We start from the raw sequence: 20,522 nt of genomic DNA, 5'->3' as shown, positions 1-20,522 counted from the left end.
AGGCAACTAAAATGCAGAAAATAACTGAAGGAGATGTCAGTCCTTCCTGGCACTGAGCTCAGCATCATTTGGGAACTTGACTTAAATGCGAAGAGATGAATCAGACAACCAGAGATGGTGACTGATGTGGTTAGACTGTAAAATGGACAGCACTGTTCAAAGGGGCAGCAGGAAATCATGCCTGAGTCATTGCATTAGCAAACTACTTTATGTGGCTGAACGGTGGCTAATTTAGTAGAAGACAAGTTGACTGAATATAGAGATGTTTCTGAAAAGTGACTTCATCTGTTTCTGTGTGATGTCTTCTGTAGTTCTTCAAGAGTAGATGTGGAGCTGGAAAGCCACATAACCAGTAATGATCCTGGGAATGGCACAAACCTCTGCCTGTAGCTTCATCTCCCCAAAGAAAGGAGATGGTATACAAAGAAAGGGAAGACGATAATGAATGTGTAACTTCTTAAGGACCTTTGTACCTTGAGGGAATAATAAGGGCCTGAGAGCAGCACAAAATGGCTGGTTTTCTATGCTGATTTCTCAGGTTTCTTTTGTAAATCTTAAAGCTCTGCTTTGCAACTCAGTAAAAGCCAGAATGAATTGAAAATTCTACTTGGGAAAAATGCACATTACTTTTGAGCAGCCCTGTAGGCTTTTTTTAATGGTCTGGAGCTTTGCTGGCCAGGTTGTTCCTGTTGAGCACCTTTGAGTCATGGTTTATAAGCCTCTGTTAACAGTTTAAACCCTAATTGGGTTGGTATTTTGCTTCATATTGGGATTTCTACAGCTACCAACTACAGCAAGGTATGTGTTGCCTGATACATTCAGGTAGTATTAAATGAATCCACCTTTCCTGAAATTAGAGACAATTAATCCATCTGTTTTAATAACTGTGACATTTAAACTAATAACTTCTCTTAGCATGTAAATATAAGTATGATTCAAGCAACACTTATTCTACCGTGAATGATCTAGTTCTAGAAAAACAGAAGTAGGTAGAAAATATGTGGAGGTAGATATTATTAAAGAAGAAAGAATACAAGAAAAATGTTAAATACCTTGGTTTTATACATGCAGAATTGTTTCTGGAATGGAAATATCAGCAATAACAACAGCAATAAAAAGCTCCCAAATAAGTATCAACATGATAGAAACTCTCTGTTGTGTTATTTTATTTGCCTTCTTGATCCAGTTTTCAATTACTCCATATTCTTACTAGTGTACCTGAGAGCAGAATGAAGCTGGTTTTTGCAGCTGAGAGTTAGGTCTTACAAACAGTGTATTCCAAAGTCAGACTGATCCGAATCCCTGAAATGGCATACATGTGAAGAGACCCATTGTGCCCTGAAGAAATGTTAGTAATTTTATTTTTAACAGGTTGCTTCAGCTATGATGCAATGAGAACACAGGAAACCCATGAACTGGTCTGAAGCTGCACTGAGGTTGTCTGGATATGAGCGCAGTGTCTTAAGAATGAACTGATCTTCCTGTTTATGGGCCAAAACCTTCTTGCTCTTGTAATGCACAGCATGAGGAAAATCATTACATCCCAATTTTCCACAAGAAAACTAAAAGCTCAGTGCTTCAAGGCAAGTGTTGCCCTTCAAAAGGCCCATATATACAGAAAGAGAGGATTACCTATTGTTTTTATGAAGAGGGATGAGAAACGTTATTACTTTTCTGACATGACAAAATTCAGAAATGAATACTTAAAGCAGCAACAAACTCCACGGACCTCTGAGATAATACAGACTTACACTAACATTAGGCACTCAGGTCTGCCTGTACCTACAATAGTCGTTGACCTCAATGGGATTTTCCCCCCGATTTGATTGAAGAAGGGACTTCTCTGCAGTGAAGTGTGGCACAGCATGATCTGCTCAAATAGCCTCAAGAATAAATGAGAAACACATTTTCTCAGTGATATGATGGCCAGGCTGCCCAGGGAGCCTGACTGTCAGCTCCTATCAGTCATTCCATCGGGAGGGTTGCAAAACATCCCGGCTGTTGCCAGCTTGGAAGCCTCACGCTCCACAGCAGGACATGGGTCAGGCCTGAGCAGGCAGGGCTGCTGACGGGCCTCGTCACCGGCTGAGACTGCAGAGGTGGTTTTGGCTACCGAGAGGTTTTTCCTTTTGACTTTCTTTCCTTGCATCATCACCCCACAATGCGTGAGATAAAGCTCTAAAGGAGCTGACAGCGTTTGTTGCCGCACTGTAGGTGTTCAGCCACCTTGCAGGGCTGGGTTATTGTTTGCTATATTGTGTGATGTGTGTATTGCTTGGCTGTTGCAACAGCCCAGATTTTTGAAACGGAAACACCTGATGTTCAAAACAGCAACAAGAGAGCAAAACAAATGTCTGAATACCCAAACCTCCACATCAGCCAATGCACGTGCTACTGCAAGCTTTCTCTGTGACGCTGAGTTCAGCTAACAGAAATATTCTCAGAAACACAAGATCATGAGCTCTGTGTTTGCAATGTGCTAACAGTAGCTCTGTGATGGCTGCAATCTTGGCTAAAACACTGGGGTTGAACTGAACTAAAACTAAAAGCCCAGTTTGCTCCAATGAAAATTGAAGGTCTCCATTTGAGCTGTAGCAAATACACCTTAGCAACATTATGAAATTAAGGCTTTTAGTACAGATGGTTATGGAAGCATTGAGATATGAACCTACAAGCTTTGAAGTGCCTTCCTGGGGTTCTGATAGTTGTTGCAACGTATGTGTTTCTGGTGCAATGGCACTTGGTGTAAGACTTGGGCTAGATGGGATTAACTTCAGATATAGGTGCATAAGGGCTGCTAAAGCAGAACCTTCAGTATAAAATAGGCCACATAGTTTTCACAATGGAATAGTAAAAGCAATTAAATTTGTAGTGTGCTAATGACTTAAGCCTGAGATGTTTATAAATTACATAGTAAAGACACTTTATACTAAGATGTCTGTGCCAGATATTGGTGAAATCAGGTTGTGACTTTCTAGATATTTGTAAAGTTCATGTTTGATATTGTTAGGCATTTTTTACTTTGTAGTATGGGCATGATGTATTTTTACTCATGGAATGAAACATCCAGAGTGTATTGCACAGTTTCAAGCCGGTGCAAGTAGTTTACAAAGGTATGAGTAAACCTGGAGAATTTGGAGAGGGACTCTTTCTGTGGGATGAAATATCTGAAGCCTATTGTTTGCTTTGCTATTGCCAGCTGAGAAATTGCATTGCTGACAATAAATGCTAGGGAGCTTATCTGACTACAGTAATAAGTAAATGTAAACTTCGTCTTGCTGCTACCACTTTGAAGATATCTACCACAATACATTTAATAACTTCCACATTATTATTTATTGTGGCCAACTCTATTTAACTCACCTATTTTTAATCTAACAGCCAATACACAAATCAGTGTGTATTCTGTAGTGGGTTATGAAAAAAGCCCATCCATTTATCCATTTGATTATATGTTAACTTGGAATGTATATTTTTAATCCATAGAATAATATATTTGAACAGAGAAAAAAGCCCAACTTGCTGTATAATATTATCCATTGCAAATTACTTTTTCACCTCTCATCAGCATTATATCTTTATCTCAGAGTAGAATGGAAGACGGGTATTAATATTCAAAAGCAACACAGGGCATTAGCTATTATATATTGCTGTACAGAATATCCAGAAATAGATGGTTTATGTTAAAGGAGATAATCAAAGAAAGCTAATCAAAAAGCTAATCAAAAAGAATATTTAAAGTTGCCTTGATCATGATCCATAGGTATGTATACAGGGAGAAGATAACAAGTACTAGAGGATCTCTAAGCTTTTGAACATCTAATATAAATTGCTGGGAGTTTGGACTGGACAAGTAAGATCCCAGTTTGTAAACTGGGGGAGAAACAGGGGACAAGCAAACAACAAATCATCATTTAGATGGGTTATGGTAAATATTATATTATTAAACAGTTTAATGGAGATTGGATAACTTTCTCAAAACCAGTCTCTGCTTTGCCTCTCTTGGCACCAATGCAGGAAGGTGAGGGTGCAGTTCTGGGATGCTTTTATGCAGGAAGTCAGATAATTCATCACTATGATCCCATTTGGTCTTAAAAATCTGACAGTGCAAACCTTGCAGTATGCCTAAGAGGAGGTCTAGAGTCACGTGGAACAGACCACTGCTGAAGAAGTATGTAAAAGGTAGTAATGAGGAGGGGAGTGATTTGAGGAGGTTTAAGAAGAGTTTTGAAGAAAGAGGACTCCTGGCAGTTGATGTCAGGGATAGAAGAAGTTCAAAGGAAAGTATAAAACCAAAATCAGGAGATGAAAACCAAAGGAGATACAAGATAAAGACTGCTCTGAGCAGGAGGAATAGATCAGGGGAGAAAAACTCTTATTTAGAAGTAGGATAAATAATAAAGCACTTTGCAGATGTGAATTAAGGGCCTGCTTTTTTTGCAGTAAAGGTGTCAGCTGAAGGATTCGAGTGGTCTGTACAATGTTTCAAATTTATGAAAGAATGAGAAGACAGACTGTGAGGAAGAAAAGCCTTTTCCAGCAGTTAAAAGAATCATGAAAAGAAGAAACAAAAGTAGTCTGTGACACACTAGAAGAATTATATACATGACCCGCTGATCAAAGTGGAGAGTGACATATCTAATCTAAAAATCTTTCTTCACAAAAGTAAAAACCAAACCGTCCTGTTCACTGTCTATTCCCTTCCTCCTCAGAGAACTTCGCTCACAGTTGTGAGCCAACACTAGCGAGTTCTGGGGCAGAGGAGTAGTTAGCAAGAAAAGCGTGCATCAATAGCTGTTGCTTTGGTTACAAAGCCACATGAGCATGTATAGTCGTGACAAGTTATTTTCAGCTTTACAACATGAAATAGAGAGAATATTAATAAAATAGATTATGTTACCTCTGCTTGGTCTCTCTGTGGTGGAAAGTCCCAGTGCAGTGTCACATGCTACATCAGACTGCATAACTGTTGCTGTGTGCACTGATGACATTGAAGTCACCCCTGATGCCGAGTGCACAGAACTCATCAGCTCGGGAAGGAAAAGGTTGTTGCCGGTGCTGGGCATATATCTTCATGAACAGCGTTTCTTAAGTGCTAGCTATTAACTTGAGTGGGAGCGGTACCGAGCACCCAGCTGCCTCGACCACGTGTGTCAGCATCTAGATACGGCTGAATCCTGAGCCCACGCTAAGTCATACGCACAAAAGGCACAAAACTGTAGAGAAACCTTCATCTTCCAGTGAAAATCAAGCACAGTGGGGGATCAAACAAATGGCTAGGTCTCTACTGACATTTCAGAGCTTCTGCAGGTAAAGATGAGAGCAGCTCCGGTTGAGGTGAAAAGCAGAACAGGAGTGGGAATGGGGCACAAAGAGCACGGTGGTGTCTCTTGGTACCACGGGGGTCCAGGAGGTCCACACATGAACCCTCCATCAGGAAGCGAAATGGCTACCAGGGCCAAATTCATTTTGCATGATGATACGAATATTGTATAATGACACTAATGGCTGAAAGCAATTCAGCAGCCCCATTTCTGGTCTGGTTTATTCCCACCTTAGCCCAACCACAGCTTCTGATTTAGGTTCTCTGAGGAGGCATCATGATGAATCTTGCCCTTCATGCCACTTTTTCAGCCCCGTTACATGGCAGGACAGTCTGAACCCCTGTGGGAGAGGACAGCTATGACAGCTCCTCCTTTAAAGGTTTATTTTTTGAAGCTTCATGTCCATGACATCAAGAAGAAAAGTCAATGGATACCAGTGTTTAGAGACAAAAAAAGACATTCCATTTGAAGAAATGACCCCTTCGTAAAACTATTTGTGAACTCAAGATTTAAAACGACTCTGACCCAGTGGGGAAAAAAATCAAACTGTTCTGTACAGAAGAAATTCTCTGTTGGAAAGCATATAAGAAAGTTCACAGGCACTGCAAACACTAGCCCAGTGGGTAATTCTCTGAATGAGATGCACTTTGCACTCACAGCAGTACTGAAATTCAGCAGCTCCCAGGACTGAGATTTATTCCATTTTACCAATAAGAATGCAGCTAATAATAGTTTTAAAAAGGAAGACTTGACCATGTGAGTGAAGGTAAAAGACCAGATTCTGATCTTCATTAGTCTCGCTTATCTCAGACATATTTTGCACCACTTCACATAAAGTACAGATGTCACAGATGTTCTCACAGAATAAACCCAAAATAGATGGTATCATAACCAGACTGTGAAATCTTATTGCAAGGGACATCTACTGTTCCTAGTATCATTAAATTCCTTGTATGGACAAGGAGGACCGGAGGGCCAAGTCTACTCTGGAAGGCAGAAGGGTCTTCCACCACCTGAAGCCCAAATGCTGCATTCCCTCTGAAATGCACTTTGGTTGCATTGAAACGGGGGCTACGAAGGCTGGGACACCGTGGGCAGCACTAAGCCTCTCCCAGCAAAGGATCTAGTGTCTATTCACCTCCAAGTGTGGGAGAACTCTCCTCAGAGTAGAAGGGGGTACCCTTAAACTTAAATTTCTGCTGATGTGGGTGAACAGCCATGTCACATAAGTATCACTGAAGAGACAACTCTCATTGAAGTCAATGGTCTACTGCCCACATAAGTAATCTTTGTGGACCACGGTCTTACCTAGCCATCCTTCACAGAGCTCTTTAGGTTCCTCTGAGACCATTCCTTACAGTCATTTTTTCCTCCCCTTCCAGTTGAAGAGTTTGGAAAGGTGTCAGAGGATTAGTATAATGCAAATCGTGAAAGGAAAGTGTCACTAAGGTAGGAAGACTTCACAAAAAATAGCTTAGGGGACTATGCAGTATCCAGAATTAAATTTTATAGCAGCCCATAAAATTGAAGTATGAGCCAAGGGTTAACAACCTTGAATTTTGCCCTTAAAATTAGTCCAAGAAAACCTACTTCATTATAAATACGGTAGTACCATATAGTGTCCTGTTGATTGATATGCCGAAGAGCTACCTTTGTCGGCAGTCTTTTAAGCAGTAATCCTTCATTTTGGTCTTAAAAGTGAGATGGGCACCTCCTTCCTCATTGGGCTATCAATTTTTACCTGCCAATACAGTTTGATGAGCTTGCTTATATGCTGCTCAGTGCCTCCTGTCAGCCAGTACATATAGTCAGCAATCATGGTGCTCCTGGTGACAAAAGCAGAATAAATGAGTGTACAGGGAGAGAAGGATGTATAGAACAGTACTTAAAGAAGGCAATATTAAAAGCTTATAACACGAGGTTTGTATCAGAAGATTACACATAGCTTCAACTTTAAGACAAACATTAGTAAACCTTTTTTAGCTAGTTAAACTATCTGCAAGCAACATTTTCTTTTAATAGATTTTCCATATTTTAATCTTAGCAAATATTTAATGACTGCTACACAATATTTTAGTCTGCCTTTTTTTTTCCCTTTAAAGTATATGTGGGTAAAACATATCTAAGTAAATTTCTTCCAGGACAGCATCAACACATGTAACATCCTGTAGCTTGGCAGGCTGAGAATATCACTCATCTATGGCAAACACAGACACAGTTCACCTTTGATTAAACTATATCTTTAAAAAAACCCAACCCAAAAGTAATCAGCTATCTTGCTACCTAATTGAGTATGCTTTAGTACTCCCACTGTCTGTGACAATCATTGCATTACTCTTTCTAGACTGAGGGATGCTAAAAAACTATTGTGCAATGGATATTAATGCAGAGTCTTAACAGACTTTAGAAAATCAGTTTGCTTTTATGGCTGCTTCTCCACACTGCTCTGTTTCCTTTCCTCTAGAGATTCCAAATCCAATTAAATGTGACTAGATGTAATTCCAAATTGTCACTTTAGTCAATTAAACATATAATAATCTTGTGTACCTAATTACTAGCACCAAAAGTTTATTTGTTGATGTAGTGCTATCAATGTGTACTTCTGCATGTTCCCCTTATCATAGCCTATATATTAATTGTGCTTTGACATTACCGTAAATTGAATTTGAAATTTCCCCCTAGTTAAAAGTGTCTCACAAACAGTAATCCCAATCCTGTTGTAATACCCTTTCAGAATGTACTTTCCAAGGCTGTATTATGTTCTTAATGAGATATAACCAAAAATACATGGATTTAACAATAAACATTTCAAAGCAGGCCCAGTATCTGGGGGTAACATATTGTTACAAACAGGAACTAAATCTTCCCTTAGATGTTCTCACACAGCTGCCATTAGTTTCACCAGGAGAAAAGTAATTCAGCAGGATCCATGGATTTCTGCATAAGGACTGGATTTAGCCATAAGCTTTATCCAATGCTCATTCAAACCGTTGGCAAGGATTCTCTTGACTGCACTAGAACAAAAAGCAGCTTCTAATTGAACATCGTTAGCCCAGCTGGCACAGGAGGAACAAGGGATGAAATCCTCATTGCCCTGAAAATCATTGGCAAAACTCTCATTGACTCCAAATGGTGCCAGGGTTTAATCCCAGGAATGACATATGGATCCTATGGATGAAACACAGAAGGTGAGCAAAGCATCCACCTCTTCCTGCTTGACCCAATGCCAGCCACAGTTCTAAGGAAATACATCCACTGTGTCCTGAGGCATAAAAGGGAAATAAACATGCAGCACAAAAATGGGGAAAAACAAATCTGCCACGTTATTCTGTACCTTCGGTCTACTAGAGGTGGTCTGCAAAGCTTTCAGCTCGCATGACAATGGCAGTAGCTGGTACTGCAGTCCCCAGAAGTGTACACAAGTGGTGGTGGCTTCCTGCAACCACCTCACCAGAAAGAAGGGACTTTCAATCTGAATTTAGAGCAATTCTCAAGCACTAAAGCCTTGTCTATTTTGGAGTCAAAGGGCATTTGCAAGTCATCAGGTACAGTTTGGGCTCCTAAAGACATAGTGCCCCCCTAACGCTGACATTTCAAAGATTAAAACTGGCAAATCCTTAACCCCAAGCATCATCCTGTCACTGTGGGAACTCTGGCATGGGTGGAATGTGTTGAACACACAGACACCCACACCATGCTTTGCCATCTCTACTGCAGGCCACGGACTGGCGAAGTGAGGATTCAGCAGCACAACATGACATCCAATTTGCGATGTCCCACTCCTCGGTGGTAGCCAAGGCTTCATTCTTATCTGTTTCTCAGCATCAGCTGCAAAATGCGATGATCATATTTGACTGATTTATCTATTTGGTGTGTGAGTCTTCCTGGCGTGATCTTTTGCTAATTCTTCGCAGCATGCTCAGTACAATGTCACTCTGATCATGGCAGAGGTCTCCAGGCATCACTGCACTCCCAACAAATGCCTTTCCTCTTTATTCTTCCTTCTTAATTTGTTCTTATTTAAATAATCAGAAGCACATTTACATTTCAAGCATTCGTGTTTAGTTTTTCAACATCTGCTTTTATCCCTGCTAGATTTCTCCTGTACTGCCGTGCATTACATCAGGATTGGCAATGCACATACACAAAACCTCTCCAAGCCCTTTGAGTGTCTCCACCCCACACACGGGTCAGGTCCAATGCTTGCTACTGTGACCTTGGAGCTTATGAGGGACTTTAAAAATTCCACTTTCAAAAGAAATACAAACACTAAGGCTCTATGTGGATGGCCTATGTCCAACCCCAAATGTGCCCAAGTCAGAGAGTTTTCTTTGGAGGCCTCCAAGACTCAATTCACAGAACCAAAGTGACACATTCAATAGAAAACGCTGAATTTCCAGACACATGCAAACAAGTGAAATTACGCTGTGTGAATATGGTTACAGGGCTGGGCACTGAAAAATATTTAGGGATGTAAACATTCAGAAACCAAAGGACTGACTGAGATATTTGGGCAGGTTAAAAGCCGGGCTCCCATTGAAATACACAAAGGCATAAAGCACTGAGTTGGGTTCCTGACTCCCGCAGAGTACCTGTCCATGCAACCCATAAAAATCCAGGAAACAAAGACTTTCAGTAAGAGACTTATTGAGCACATGACACACTCTGAAATGAGACTTAAGTAAAATATTATTTAAAGAAATACTATTTAAGAAATTGTTATTTAAGATCTTTAGCCATTGTCATTAACATATTTTCTCTCATCATGCTATCAACATGGCTGATGTACGAAATATATCATATTAGAATGTTAGATATACTATATATGACTTAGGGGATTGGACGAGATGATCTTTCGAGGTCCCTTCCAATCCCTAACATTCTGTGATTCTGTGAGGATAGTATATACACAATTATGTTAGTATTTCTGCAGTATGTAAAGACTGGAGTAGGTCCTTTTTCCCACCTCCTGCAATCAAAGGTCCTGGGGAAAGGGGAGCTTGTGAAGAGCTGGATGGAGGACATTTCTGTTGAGGTCAGTTGGGATCAGCTGTGATGTCATGTGGAGATTTTGGACAAGCGATGTTGGCCAGTAACAGATCTCACTCTGATTTGTACCTCTAGAGTGACTACTTAAGAGTTCAACTTTGAACCTTCCTGAGCACAAGAAACATCAGATACAAAAAAATGGGAAAACAGCTCCCATTTAGACCATATAATGCATTTTTCTGAATGAAAATGCATTTTATTTTTACAGTTTTTAAAGATATTTGGCTTAAACTCTAATGGTAAAGAACAAAGATGTGTACATTCTCTTCCTGCTTCTGACACCATCACTTCATGTGATGTACAGAAATATTGGCCTCATATTTACAGAACCATCTTCCAGTTTTGAGTTACCGTTTTAAAACACTTAAAACATGCCTGAGCTTCAGATGGTAGCCCACCAAAGAGCTCTGTTTGACATGAGAACTGAAGTAGTTCTGACAATACACCTTCAGGTGCACTTTAGGGGATGCTAGAGAAAATATGACACCTCCTTCTTTCCATGAAGATTTATAGTAATTTTTTTTTTTCCTAGTTGCTAATTTGGGCCACTATGAACTTCCATAATATAGTCAAGCCCACCTGGGTTAATAAGTTTGGATCCCAAAGGTGTCCTGCAATATCTGCTCAATCTGGCCACTTGGTGGTGCAGAACAATAAGATATATTTCTATATGTGCAAGCAAAGAGCACACCACAGATCCTAAACTGTCTCCCTCAGCCCATCTCCAGACACGCATAGGACTTGTAATAAAAAGTCAAAGGTAGCTTGTGCTGCACGACAGCTGCTGGCACTAAGAGCCAGCACACAGCCAACTCCTTGGCAGCAGCCACGCAAATCTGTGACAAGAAAATGGGTGCTACAGGTATAAGAAATGTGCGGAGTTTTCTGGAATGCAACAAAGTGCTACATTGCCAAAGAAGACAAGAAATTAGCTTTGCCACTAAATGCTTGTGTATTCATTTACCATTGTAAACACTGGAAAAAATATGAGGGCAAGACTCAAGGTCAGCGCCTTGGACCTTGACTGCTCCCCTTGAGCTGCAGGGAAGGGAGAGGAGCCCTGGACGGGAGAGGGGGATTTCTCTGCAGATGGCAGAGCCTTAGGAATAATCACAGTCCATGCACATCAGAGTAACTTCCACCTTGCTATGCTATTCAGCCCTAATTGCTGCTAAAGTGATAGAAAATGACCTTTGCTCCCTACTTCAAGTGATCTCACCTGGATCTGCTGCAAGTGGTGCTAATAGAAGGCCTCAGCTACTGCCATGTGATACTAGTCCTATGCAGACCTAATGTTTGGAAACGGTAAGTGTTTTTCTGTTTGTTTTAGTTTAACAGGACCTTTAATATTCCTCATGCAGATATCTGGGTATTTGAGATCTTTATTATAACAGTACTAAGCCTAAGAGAGAAAATGCAAAATAGAGGACTGCTGTCTTCTGGATGATCTTTCTTATTTTCTTCTGATATTAGAAAAGGAAGGTGATGCGTATGACCAGAATAAGTAAGAGATGGATATTTTAATGCAATCATCCCATTTGAAAAGTGAACTAAATTATAACAGCTAATTTTTAAACATCTCCATATATCCTAAATAAATATTAACTCATTACTTGATGATGGAGATAAACAGAATTCCAGAATACTGAGCAGGAATAAATTTATTAACATCAAGACTTACATATACGTAGACTGGCCCCGAAATGGGGCAAAATGTTATGTTACCTATGCTTAACATCTTGATGTTGCTAATTCTTGCAGAGGACTGGCTAAAACTTCATTTTAAATATTTTACCAGTGAACATCAAACATTATATTTATCACTGTTTTTCCCATGGTTGTGTGGAAGTAACAGCTCTCTACATTACATGGAGATTGCTATGCAGTACTAATGAATATTTCTGATTTAATGGCAACTGCTGTCAAAGGATACAGAGAATGCTTCATAAATGTGAACTGAACAATGCATTGGGGAAAGGACAAGGCTTTTAAAATGGCAGGGGATGCTCAAGAAAATAGGTTGCTAAGCCCAGCAAGATCTTGTGCTCTCCACAGCTTGGTATGAAACAAGCAGCAGCCAGCATGGATGTGCCATACAGATCCCAGGAGGTGTGGGAGGCTCCAGTGCCTGTGTTAGCTTCAGTCGAGCGGTTTGGAGAAGGGATGGGTTAGCTGGGGTGAACTGCTTCCAACAGAGATGTAATGACACTTTCAGAGGGATATGGTCCGTGCTTGTTCTGGCCGGGGCTTGCCCTGCTCTCTTGTATCGCTTTGTACCTCATGCTCCCTGGGCTGGGGACACACCTTGTACTGTCCGTGTTGGGATTTACTCCTGGCAGGAGGTGTTGAAGGTTGTATTGAAGGTTGTTTCTTCCCTATGACATGAACCTGTCTGAGCGAGCTGTTGTCTGACACTCAATCTCAAGCGATAAAGAACAATGTGTGTGCCGTAGAAATAATGGCTGGTAATTTTAGACACAGACTAACATCATATGTTGGTGTCAAATTAAGTAACAGGCCACGTGGGCTTTCCTTTGGGCTTTGGCTGATATTGGTACTCGCGAAGCTGCTTTCCTAGACCTAATTTATGAAGCCTTCTTTCACAGTGTGACTCTGGGGAGGACAGGGGTGACAAAAACAGCAGAACCTCCCGGATCCCTTCCAATGGAAAAACAACCCATTTTCTCTGCCGCGCCTGGGCGACGTGTCCTCCCCGTGCAATGCTCCTGCCGGCAGAGAGGTGTCCCTTGCTCCCCGCCGCCACGAAGCCGCGCTGGTGGGCGGGCGGCCCCAGGGTTCGGAGTCACGCGTGGGGCAGCCCCGGGGCGCCGCCCCTCCCCTCCTGCCGCGGGGACCCCCACGGCGCTAGGCCGGGGCTCTGCAGCCCCCCCGGGGCAGCCGCTGGGCCCTGACCCCCAACAGCTCCCGAAATAAAGGGGTGCAGAGAGCCCTCCCTGGCTGCGGGGGGATCTTCGGGTGGGTGAACCACGGGGCCCAGAGGGATCCTCGGTGTTAACGGGGACTGGGGTCCGTTGCTATGACAACGATGTGTTTTGTTTGTGTGTTTTGTTCTTTTTTTTTTTTTTTCCTGTAAATAAAATTTTCTTTTAAAGAGTTGTTTCAGTTTTCCTAAGCTGAAATAAATTGGGATAGAGAGAATCTATCTATCTATCTATCTATCTATCTATCTATCTATCTATCTATCTATCTATCTATCTATCTATCTATCTATCTATCTATCTATCTATCTATCTATCTATGTTTTTTCCCCAAAGAGCAAGCCCATGGAGGATGCAAAGGTGGGAAGCACAGAGGCAGGAGTAGGCTGTGAGCTGGTGACTCCTGAGCTTGTATCCACAACCCCAATTATTTGTATATCTTTCCTTTGTACAACTCTATGCTTTGTAAAACCAAAACTGGACGTACAAACTAATGCAAATTATTCACCTAGCTTTCACCTGTTTCATTTTTCAAGTCTCACTAAAAGTGGACACACACCTGAACACATGCAGGGGGGTGAGGTTTGCTACTTGCAGACCTAGTTTGCTTTTCAGCTAATGGGATTATCTTGATTTATTTTATTTTTATTTTTTAATAGGAATGTCAAAAAGCTGAGTCAGCCATGCCACAGCTATTAAGATACTAAAACTTCCTCCTTCTTAAGGATTGCTTACCCCTACTCTATGCAGTCAGATGAATATGAGTTGTTTGTTCTGGCAGAGGGACAGACAGTCTGTTTTCCCCTTCATGTATACAACTAATTTCAAGTCACTAGTGTTCTAGCTGGTGATAAAAGAACTATCTTAAGCTTTTCACAGAACATACTGACACTGTTAAATCAGCACAGGATTTCGATTAGCAGGAAGATGAGAGCTATGCAGCTTAATGATGTAAAGGGGCAAAATCTCTTCTGTATTTAAAACTCTAGTTTCAAAGCAAAGGTGGCCATACTTTTCTGTAAGTTACAAAATTTCACCTTACTACTGATTCAAGACTATTCAGTGTCAGGAGTAGCTTTCACTATTGGAGTAAAGAAGGAAAATTGTTTTCGTGCTGTATTGCTCATCTGGTTAGACCTCCTGTGGATGTGTAACAGGCAGCTGTGGGCTTGGAGACCTGAAGGATGCGCAGGCTCTGACCCCTCTTTCTTCAGGGGCTTTGAGGCTCAACTTTGGGTGCATGTTCTTTTTCTAGCACTCTTGTCCTTGAAAGCAAGGTCTGGTGGTTTGGCTGCTCTGTCTTTAGAGACAGTACGGGTTGCCAAGGTTCTTCTGTGGCTTATGCATTCCCTTGCACACATGTGTCCTTTATATCTTCCTTCCCTAAAGTACCAGCCCTTGTATTGTGAGGAGGGTTGGATTCTTCTCAGCTTTCTCCAAGAGCATTTTCTGTTTTGTGACAGAAGTGAGCCTAGGACCCTTTCCTGAACTTTCCATTCTGGTTATTAAGTGGTCTTTTATCAGCTATGACTCCTCGTCTTTGGCAGGGTACTTTCAGTAGCTGCTATTGGAAGCTGATCCTAAGCCTAAGTGCATTCTAATGCATAAAACTTCATGATAACTTCCAAGCTAAATTTGTATATAATGCATTTATGCCCATTTGTTCAAGGGCCAGGATGGTCTTTCAACTGAAGTTGGTTTTCTCCCCTTCTGAGGTTTAAGTCTTGACTTTGTTTATCAAGTGCAGTCTCCTAACATCAGATATACCAACAGAGGAGAAATATATTTACTAGCTGACATCCTAGTGAAAATGGTTGCAGCACTTTAGAATTCATTGTTCGCAGATGCTGTGACCCCACCATGGTATTTCTAGGATTGCTTTACAATGCCAAATGGCCTTAGGCTGCACTCTACATGGTAGCATCCTATCACAGTGCTATCCTGAAGGAATCTCTACACAGCTGACAAAATTCAGAAGTGTTGCAGATCTGGGCATATCAGACTCTTTACATTAATTCAGATGTCCTTGCATTTAGACCGCTTCATATGCTTATTCTCCCGACACTGCACTGTACTAGTCAAAATTACACACTGAGGAACTTGAGAGAAGCTTAAATTACAGTTGACCCCACTCTAGCCTACGACTTTCTCTGAATGAAGAATTTGGTCTGGTACCTCCTCAGAGGCAAAATCTCAGGGGATCTCAGCTTGATAGGTAGGCTGAGTTAAATGTGATTATCTACATTACTTGTGCCAAGCAGTACTGTTCACATCCAGTCACTCCTGTTCACATACCATGCAGTTCTGGGTGTATTTAATGGACTATGCAATAACTTAAAAAAGCAAATGAATGGAGTGAGAAAGTAAGGAATACTTAAAGCAGAAAAAGAAATACAGTGACCTTGTTCTTGTGCGAGAAGCAAGCAGAAATAAATGACAGTTTATGCTAAGAAAAAACAAGTTTTTATTTCCAGCAACTGCAACTGAATATTTGTATGCCATAGTAGGTCTGTAAGGAGCAGACTACATACTGCACCATTACTAGGGTTCGACTAAGACCAGTGACTCTGGTGAGATGACAGAAGTAGTGCTAAGCTTAGTTTAACACAATCTGCAGAAGCAGCTCTGCACAGTTGCTATAACACTATGTTAAACTAGGCTAAACTCTGAATACTGCTATAGTCACTGCTTTTGGAACCACTCTAGATTCAGTCTGTCAGAATGTTCCTCTCCTTTACAAAATACATAATCTCATTTAAAATCATCTAGTTTCCTGAAAGCTACTTGATGTAGGGGAAAAAAAAGGCTGACAAAGTTCCTTCTTGCCTGCTGATGTAGTAAACTTACTGATTGCTTATCTGCAGTAACACCAACTATGATTTAAAAAAAAATTTTTGAAATCATATTTATGAACACCTTGGTGTTCTTACCATCGTCTTAAATATGGGCAGGTATATGTATTGCTTCTTAGGAAAGATACGTTTTTGAAAGGCTATTTTTTTTTTCTTTTTTTTTTAAATCTTCAGTGTGACTTCTTCAAGGGGAGAACCCCTTTCTCCTCCCATCTCCCCTGCCCCTTCCTCACTTCAGCACCCCAAACTGTTTTCCGTGTATTACTTCACCTGTTGCAATACTAGTGAATGTTGGGGTTTGAAAGTATCCTAGACATGATCCCCCACCTGTTACAGAACAACGTTCTCCTAATGGAGCTTTAAAATGTATGGTTGATCAGTGGATCTCGGCTGTTGAGGATTCAGTAGGTCATAATTTCTTTCTGAATCAACACCTTAACAAGATTTTAGGACAATGAGACCTCTATCAGTGAGATATAAAAGGAGATATAGGAACTATCACAACACTTCATTGTTTTTCAACAAGGTGCTTTCTCTATTTGAAACAGCTTTATTTGCAAAGTGAGCTGTTTGTGGTGTGTGGTGGGGTTTTTTTGTTTGGTTGTTTTTTGAAGGAATAGGTGGGTTAACAGTGAAGTGAAATATTCCAGGTTTATCTGAAATCACATTTCTAAAGAAATTTGGAAAAGCTTTTTCCTTGTCTTGGGGAACTGAATCCTACTCCCTGTCCTGACATGTGAAAGCTAGTGCAGATCGCTTTGACATAATCTCAATGTGTGTCCTGCAGAAAGAAAAGTCCTGGGGTATTGGCTGAAATCCAGCACAGAAAATTGAAGTTCATCTTCCCAAATCCTCTCTGCAACTCCGCTTGGATAAAGTCTTCTTCCACTCCCTATACAAACTGTTTTGCTGCTATTTTAATAGCTTCAGAGCTCTACCGCTAACATCAATCTTAAATGATGAGCAAAGTGACCCTTTCAGTCTCTTGCCTAATTTGCACTGACTGTTCTGCCATTAGTTAGCTAATGATTTGTGAAATATTTTGTGATATACCTCATGGTCTTCAGCTGAACAGTCCTCTCTAAGTGTCTAAGGTTAGCAGTAATGACGATACATATCAAGTCACCATTGCATTTCCCCATGCATCATTTTCTTTTAAGCATGTTAAATGGTTAAAAACTTCTGCCACATTTGGAACTTTTAAGTTTTGGCAGCATTAACGCAAGTATACAAGCAGAGCTTCCTCTTGCAGTCTTTCCTCCTGCCAGCAGTTCCCGTTCGCACCAGCAGTCTCATCAGCTGCACACAGGCTAAATTTTGCAGCATATCACAGTGTACCCTGAGATCTTGATTTATGTATTTATTTATTTATTTATTTATTTATTTATTTATTTATTTTTCCCTTCCCGAATTCCCCTCTAAGCACCCCTGAGTTTCTGCCCAGGGCTGTGGTGAAACCAGGGAGTGGAAGGTGCTTGTGTGCATGGAGCTTTTCCCCCAGTGCAGCCCTGGGACCTGACCAGGGCTCACCCCTCCACCTGAGAACGAGTAAGTCCTCCTATGTGCATTAGTCTAACTGCCAACTAGGGACATAATTTGGATTATTCATGTTATGCCAACTGGGAGGATTGGAGCTCTGCTGCGTGCGAGATCATATACACAAAGCCAACGCAAAGCTCCTGCTGATTTTGGAAAAGCCTGGATATAAGATGATATCCTTACTACTGAGAGCTGAAATGAAAGAGGTACAGAGAAACCATTAGAAATCCTCGAGCAGCGGAGTACCTTGCAGCTTCAGAGTATCTTTCTAAGCACCGAAACACGGCGGCTTGGCGCAGGTGGTTCCGGAAATAAGCTGGGTTCAGAATAATGCTCCTTGAAAAGACAAGAGGGATAGACAAGTTTAGATTTCTGATTCTTAAATCCTTAAATGCTACTGATAATCAAACTGTGACTAAGACACATACTGTATACACTTATTCTATGTAACTCAGCACTGTGTGTCTCAAATGTAATGTGAACTGTCACTTTCTCTTGACAGCTGTGATATATGAACAAACATTATTAAAATTTTATTGAGCTTATATCATAAATGCAGTTTCATTAGGGTTTTGTGTATTGTTCTAGAAAAAAAGTTCTGAGGCAATATGCTATATTGCCTTTAGCTTGCAGATAACATAAGCCAAAATGCTGCAGTACAACTTCTTGTTAAACCCTACATCCACTAACATGAGTTGCAGTTGTCTGACCTGTCTACCTGGAAGAACTGTGCATCTAGAATGTATTTTAATGTTTGCTTAGAAGATGTTAAAATACTTCCTGTACAAGTGGTGGGTTCTATGTGGGTGGACCTTGGCATGTTTCTTAGACCTTTAACTACAACAGAGGTAATTCCAGGTGTAACCAATTACAGGCTTTAAGTCAATATGAGAAAAAATGGAAGAGTAAAAATAGCTTAAATGGTTAGATTGGCAGGCAGGGTGTCCTTCTGATGTGGGCAGGGGGAGGGCAAGAGTGACAGCTCCTTCTACATCTGATTAGTTCCGCTTGTGATATCTCCAGCAAGTCACTGGCTTCTCTGGTCAGCACTTCTCCCCAGCTTTGAAGAAAAGGTACATAAAGGGTGTTCTAGGATGCGAGGCTTTATAAAACATGCATGTAATGACAAATACTAAGTATTCAATAGTAATTTACCAAGTGAACAAAGAGATTAAGGCTACCTTCTACTACAAAGGAAACTTGCAGACTGGCTTTTGTTTCCTCATTGGTAGCTTTGGATACCATGATAGGATTAAATACAGCTGCTATTGTGATTTCAATCTAACAACCACAGAACTAATCCTCTTCTAACCAAATATTTTATTAAAGCTTATTTATTGTCTTGAAACTGACATATATATATTTGTAAACACATTTAGCTATGAAGTCACATGTATGGAAACACCCAGTGCATTTTAGAAGGCAAATAACTGTCTTTTCTATATGTTTTCAGCACTCATGGGCTGTATGTCTGGGGCCTTTAAAGGAACTTTCAGAATCTGTTAAAACCTAAAAGTGTCTCCAAGATGCTGTAGGCTTATGCATGAGGTTCACTCTGCAGGCACTTTCTCCAAGGCATACAGAAAGCTCTGAATGGTTATATCTATATTTGCAAGTAATTAGATACATTAGGAGTGGATCAGTAGGTCAGAGAAGCTAATGTTGAGGACCTTATATCTATATTGTAGGCAGCTAGGGCTTTTATTTCAGACTAGCCTTAATCTGTTCCCTTAAACAAAATGTCTCATTACATGCTGTTCAAAGCCGTCTTGCAGGTTTGTCCTTGCTTTGGATTCCTGTGTCTTCGTTAGCTGTTGCTTGTATTTTGTGCACAGATCATGCAGAACATGCAAGTACTTTTCTCTGACATTAGTTTGAGAGTACCAAAAATGGTCTGTGAACCATGTAGTGTGCAGGAAATGGAGGAAATTGGGTCAAGTGCATCACAATCCTGCTACTGTGCTAAACTCAAATGTAAGTTACATGAAACCAGAGACATTTCTGTTCTGCTGGCACAGTAAAGGTTTAGTCCGTATGAGCAGAGCTGCACTGTGCTCTGGAGATGCAACTTTGCTGAAGACCATTCTAGGGTGATATAGGAACCAGGAACTATCTCAGAACTATGCTTTTCCAGTCCACCATTTAAAAAAAAAAAAAGCTCACAAAACTGTATTGAGACACAGCATTACCCTGCAGGAACTATATCTCTGGGAAAAAGGTGTGGGGGGCAAACCAGTGCTGATCGTGTAACTTCAGGCATTTCTGGAGTTGCTATTGGTGAGGGGAACAAATCACTCTTTTCAGTAACAAAATTATAATGCCAACAGCGAACACTACAGTTCTCAGCCAAACATGGTTCAAATCTGAAGTTTAGACAATAGTGATGGTCACCAAAATTTAATTTAATCAAAACAAAATCATTGAAAGATCAAGTACTGTGAGCATTTAATGATTTGACCAAAACGGTAATACCTTACATAGATGACAACTGGTACTTCTGCAAGGTATTTTAAAGGAGATTATTGCTGCTGTAAACTGTAGTCAACAGTTGATAATAGTGATATTGATTTTCCTTTTTTTTTCTCCCCTCTGCAAGTTATTGGTTCTACCTCAGCCAAGCAATAGCACTATGAGGGGAAAAAAATTAAAAAATCAATAATTCCCTGGTACTTAGCAACATACTTTCTGTAAGTCTTTGAGCAGGATGTGCTATGATAGGCTTATAATAAATATAGAACTGTAGCAGATTTTCAAAGAATTAGATACTGGCTCTCCATTTTCCATCTTGATTTTTTTACTAGTCTCAAAAAGATCAACTG

The 20,522-nt window shown here is 40.7% G+C and overlaps 1 protein-coding gene across 1 annotated transcript in view; it reads right to left on the bottom strand.

Annotated features, from left to right (window-relative positions):
* SPATA16 (spermatogenesis associated 16) overlaps window positions 1-20,522 on the bottom strand; it is a gene marked incomplete at both ends in the record, with an annotated part of 95,285 nt that overhangs the window by 34,648 nt on the left and 40,115 nt on the right. The window contains 2 exons of the mRNA XM_082055296.1: window positions 7,066-7,150; window positions 17,950-18,039. Of these exons, the coding sequence (XP_081911422.1) occupies window positions 7,066-7,150; window positions 17,950-18,039 (175 nt within the window). The remainder of the gene's footprint in view (window positions 1-7,065; window positions 7,151-17,949; window positions 18,040-20,522) is intronic.

This window comes from Streptopelia decaocto (genome assembly GCF_964273445.1).
Source record: "Streptopelia decaocto genome assembly, chromosome: 6".
Taxonomy (NCBI): domain Eukaryota; kingdom Metazoa; phylum Chordata; class Aves; order Columbiformes; family Columbidae; genus Streptopelia; species Streptopelia decaocto.
Note: the sequence above shows the minus strand (reverse complement) of the source record. Positions and strands in the feature narration are given on the sequence as shown.